General features: G+C 36.2%; 1 protein-coding gene across 1 annotated transcript; it reads right to left on the reverse strand.

Moving 5' to 3' along the window:
* Positions 1 to 548: 548 nt before the first annotated feature.
* On the reverse strand, positions 549 to 5,222 carry LOC18052300 (pentatricopeptide repeat-containing protein At3g04760, chloroplastic). Its single transcript, XM_006448901.2, has 2 exons — positions 1,955 to 5,222; positions 549 to 860 (listed from the first exon to the last, which is right to left on the reverse strand). The coding sequence occupies exon 1, from the start codon at positions 5,029 to 5,031 to the stop codon at positions 2,518 to 2,520; it is 2,514 nt and encodes an 837-aa protein (XP_006448964.1). The 5' UTR covers positions 5,032 to 5,222; the 3' UTR covers positions 549 to 860; positions 1,955 to 2,517.
* Positions 5,223 to 5,649: the final 427 nt, after the last annotated feature.

Below are 5,649 nucleotides of genomic sequence, written 5' to 3' on the forward strand. Positions count from 1 at the left end.
GAATATTGTAAATTTTTTAAAAGTCAATATGTAGAAATGATAGTACCTAAGAAATTAAGTAATAGTGAATTAAATGGATTAGAATGAATATTAACTAAATTAGAACAAAATAATATGTTAAAAGTACCAGCTACTGGCCACCTATACATATGTAAATAAATAAAATCAAGTTACATAGAAATTTAGTAATTATAGAAAAAGAAATAATCCAAAATTAAAAGAAACGAAGAAGAAATAGAAATTAATATGGCTATAATAGAAAATTTAAATATCATAAATGTCCTAATTCCGAGAAAAACATAGATAGAAATTATGACAAACAAAAGGAAACATACACACGGGCATATCCCACACCCTGTATTGGATCTTGTTCCTACTACTCAAAGAAATCCGGAAATTAAAAAATAAAATAAATGAAGGAAACAAACTCACTGGAAATACACTATTAAGCAAGTTTACAACTTCGAATCATTACTTTTATTTCCAATCCAACATGAAAAAAAAGAAAGATAAAAAAATGGAATCTTTGGCAATGGATGGGTCGGCCATGAAGTAGACATGCTTAAAAGTTCCACAAGAGCCTTCCAACTTAAGCTACACTTCTGAAAAATTAAAAGTACTCAATGCAAATTGTTAAAGCAAAATTCAAAACCCCACCATCTTGTTATGCCATTTCTTTGCTCCTCCGCTTTCCACCTCTCTCACTTTTTTATCTTTCAGGATTGTTTGGATTCTTTATCTTTTCTTGGTGAGATGCTTTCAAAGTTTCAAATAGGCAGCGGTGACCAACAAAGCAAGCACATGCTAAACTATTCCAATCTCTTGAAAAGCAAGTCCAATCCCATCGTGGCATCTGTTGTCTGCCAAAATGACAATGCTGAATTTGTATTGAGAAAATATCAAGTATATCTGTCAACAAAGATTTCTCGTCACATGAATTTGGTGGTTCCAAATCAATGTGTAAAGCATATTCACTTTCTGTTTCAAACAGGAATCCGCATTCTTTTTGCTTGTCAAATCAAAACCTCCCTTCAAGCCCTAACCTCCACTCTCACATTTTTTGACCTTTTAAAATCAAGGCAAATGTATATCTGTAGCAGCCCTGAAAACCTCTTGCATGCCAAACTTTATTTTACTCTAAAAATAATTAAAGCACACATGATGCTTGACCACCCGATGAATAATGCTTCTTCTTGAAGCATGTCCAGGTTGGAAAGAGAGAACTCAAACCACACCAAGATCAACCCTAAAAAGTATTTGGGTAGGATGTGCCATGGTGCTCATACACTCTTATACTGCTTTTGAATATGCTAAGCAGCTGAATCTATCACGAAGTGTTCAAACCTTTATCCTCCACTTGTATTGCATTTAAATAAACCGTAATTACAGCCAAAAGCTGTTAACAGCATTGATAAATATTCAATAAACTATTATTTTCCATGACAAAAGGCTGCAACATTACCTCAAATAATACTAAGAGAACTGAGGTAAAAGGTAAATTAGCACTGCATTTGAATTGATCTTGAACATGACCATATGAATCTACAGAAACTGTTAATTACACGGTTATACCATCTAATTACAACCTAAATTCATGTACATTGTAGTATGTATTGCACAACCGAATAAACTACTTGCTGCAAGAATGCACTCAAAGAAACCTAACTACTTTGAGACTAAAAACAAGTGTATATATAGCCATCTAATATAAGATTGTAACCACTTTTGGATCACTCCAAAATGGTTTTTCCATTTGCCCATGTGCAGTCGACACTTCATAATTAATTTGCACCAATAAGGAAGAACGAGCATAATTAAATCAACCAAAAAGAAATGCAAATATGCAATATCCTAGCCTGAAATTGGTCAAGATTTCTACTGATCATTTCATCGGACATTTAACATGCATTCAATAAAAGAGTAGAAAAGTAAGAAAGTAAGGTTGGTTACAAACCAGGGAAGCAGATGACTAGTTGAGCATGGACTACACAGCGGCAGTGAGAGAGGAGGGCAGTCATTGAGCTTGGTGACAGTTGAATTAGTTTCCTTTGAAAGATAAGAGATTATTCAGCTGGGGCCCCACAGCATTCAGAATTTACCACAGTGTAAACACATGAAGATGCGTTGTTTCTAAATTTTTTATAAAAACGACACAACATCCAGTCATATAACAAATGGCCGACAAGACATTTAATAGTTTAGAAGAACAACTGCAATAAAATTATACTTTGGAGACGACAGGTTGTCCACCTTTAAACGACATTACATCCAATATCTGAATTTACAGCCGACATGAAGTCCACTACATGCGTCAACGCATACTCTACATGACTTGTCTTTTATATTATTCTTTATAAACAACATGACATCTGTATGTTTTACCAGACATTCGGGAATTCAAAAGCAAAAGAAGAAAGCAGGGACTTAAAGTTGTTATAGTAGTAGAGCATTGCATCAGATAACAAAGAACGGATAAATGGAATCATATCCCTCCAATTATGAGTTTAGAAAAATCCTTTATCTCTGCAAATGCTCTTCAGACTTAGGTTGAATATGTCCGCGCTCAACAAATCGTAGCATAAGGGTATCTGCCTCTTCTGACTTTCCTTCAAGGATCAATCTCTCGCTCACTTTCTTACACAACTTTAAATCAGGAATCAGATTACGATTAAACATACGACAAGCAACTTTATAAGCCAGTAAAGGAATCCCTTTGTTCAAATAACTTTCCATAAGTACATGGCATGTACTAGCATCTGCTTTTGAAGCTGTTCTCAAAACCTTCCCCAAGATTTTACCAGCCTCCTCTAGGTATCCAAAACTACACAGATTCTCAATAACTTGATTATACGCTGTTCTGCACTTCTGTTTTGAAAGCATCTTCTCTAACAATTTTAACAAATCTTCTACTCTACCTACCTGACAATATCGATGGATGACCGTTCTGTATGTAACGACTGTAGGTACCAAACCCTTACTAAGCATCTTCATCATAAGTTCTGTTGCCTCTTCTACTCTACCATTTTTACTCAAGGCATCAATTATTGTCGTATAAGTGACTGTGTCAGGGTCTTTTTTGCACAAATACATGTCATCTAGCAATGAGAGAGCTTCTTCCAAGTCACATTTCTGACAAAATCCACGAATAAGAGATGTAAAGTTGACTACATTAACAGCACAACCTTTATTCAGGCACTCCTGCATGAACTTCTTTGCCCCATCCATTTTTCCTTCTCGACAGAGTGACTGAATTAATAAGTTAATTTCAACTGGTGTTGGAAAAAAGCCTTTCTTAATCATCTCCCTCACCACATCGCAAGCCTCAGACAATTTTCCTTCCCTGCGCAGCCCATGCATCACAACACTATAAGTAATGGCATTTGGAGTCCACCATTCTTCCTCACTTGTATTTATCATCTCTCGTGCCTCTAAAGATTTTCCATTGTGACAAAGCCCATTCAAGAATGCTGTATATGATACAGTGTTTGGCTTGCAGCCATGATGGTACATTTGCTGAAGCATCTTTTTAGCTTGATCCAATTCCCCCACTCGACAAAATCCATTGACAACAGCAGTGTAAGTAACTACATCTGGAATACAACCCATTTGGGACATTTGATTCACCAGTTCTTTTGCCTCCTCAATCCTTCCCTCCTTACAGAAAGAGTGAACTACTGCACTGTACCCAACCTTATCAACCCGAAATCCCCCCTTTTCAGCTTCCTTAAGAAATTCAAGAGCCTCGTCTCCATGCCCATGCTTGGAAAGCATGTGGATAAGAGTATTGTAAGTTACCTGATCATGGAATAAGTTACTATCATTCACCATCTTCTCCATTAAGTCCCTCACTTCTTTAATCCTTTTCTCCTTACAAAGGTAACCCATCACGGTGTAATAACTAACTTTATCCGGAGAGCATCCTTTAAGCGGCATTTCATCAATCAGCTTAATAGCATCTTTAATTCGATGCAGATCACAGTAACCCTTAATCAAACAGTTATAAGTAAGAACATTAGGTGTAATTCCAGCAAGTTGCATTCGTTCCAAGAACCTCAACGCCTTGGCCAACTTATTCCCAACCACCAAAACATGAATTGCAGTATTGCATATCAACAAATTTGGCGCAACTGCTGCCTTTTGCATCATACTCAAAACGTACATCGCATTTCTCAACTTGCCTGCTCGACTGTAAGCCACCATTAGATAACTGAAAGCTTCAGGTCGACACTCAATTCCCCTTCGTGCCATGAGCCTAAGAACACGCTTAGCACCCTGACACAATTTAGTCTTACTAAGGATCTCAAGCATCATATAATACACAATAGGATCATGCCGATACCGCCATTGCCTGTCAGCCCAGTAGAAGAACTGCAAAGCCACACGCTCATCAGCCTGAGAACGCAAAACAGCACAAATTTGCCTAGGCTTGAGACTTCTTAGCAAGTTCCTCAATTCCCCTTCAAGCTTTGGGCTCCAAGCTGACCTAAGTTCAATCAACCTGCAAACTTCTCTCACTAAAGGGTGCCTAAATTCATCTTCTTCAAGTACAACTCTCCTAATCTCTTCTCTATTTACACGATATTTGTCGAAAGAATCCAAAACCATGAAATTATCATCAGAATCACTGCCATCCTCTCCCTCTTCTACTTCCTCGGCAAATATATCAAAATCACATTTTTCACTCTTATCGAACTCTCCATTATCACTACCAAACAAACTCAAATCCGAAGAATCTTGGGTACCCATTTGGTTAAATTTGTGATAACCATCATTATTATCACCAAAATAATCTTTGTCCACTACATGACTCTCAGGGACTGAATCAGAGTTAAAACTAGGATTTCTTGATAAAGATGAAGAGTAAAATATACTGAGCTGTACGCAGGCAAATGGGTGCTCAAAGAAATGGCTTTTAGGTCTATCAACAACCAGTTTCCCATAACGGGTATGAAACAGAAAGAAACAAACAGAATCACGAGGTTTAAGCAAAATTTTTGGAATTACAAGTAAATAATTTAAGTGAAATAACATTTGAAACTGACAAGTGAAAGAGGAGAGGAGTTGAAGAGAAAAGTTTGCCTGGGAATAGCATCTATGATGAGGACGCAGGGTGTATTCGGTGAGGCTTTTCAAGCTTCTTCCAATTTCCAAACGTTCTCTGTCCGGGAAGTGAGAACCCTGTCGAGTGTTGGCTATCGCATTGTTTGCGCTGTTCGTTTATTTCGCGGTCACCTCGCTTCTAATTTTTCCATATCTCTCTTTTTAAGGGAATTAAAAGACGTATTAATTATTTGATTTTCGAAAATTTCATTTGCAGTGGATTTGAAAAAAAAAAAAATCATAGTACTGCTGCTACTGCACCATTTTTAAGTGATTTAATGTTTAATTCTTTAATTCAATTATTTTGTATCTTCCGATAAAGTTAGGGGGTTTAATAAATAAAATAATTGCATCTTAAATTATTAAATAAAACATATTATATGTTATTTGTAATTTTTTTTAATAAGATGCAATACAATTAATATATTTGCCATCAAAATTCAATGAGAACTATCTTTATATCAATATTAAAACTCGTATCGTAGCAATATCCCGAAATTAGTGGGGGAGAGGTCAGCTTTCATCCAAGTATATAATAAACTTCTGTAA

This window comes from Citrus clementina, unplaced genomic scaffold (genome assembly GCF_000493195.1).
Source record: "Citrus clementina cultivar Clemenules unplaced genomic scaffold, Citrus_clementina_v1.0 scaffold_2, whole genome shotgun sequence".
In the NCBI taxonomy this organism is placed as follows: Eukaryota; Viridiplantae; Streptophyta; class Magnoliopsida; order Sapindales; family Rutaceae; genus Citrus; species Citrus x clementina.

Bases quoted from the DNA above. Each gene is read 5' to 3' on its own strand.
- LOC18052300 (XM_006448901.2), bottom strand. From the start codon at position 5,031: ATGTTATTTCACTTAAATTATTTACTTGTAATTCCAAAAATTTTGCTT.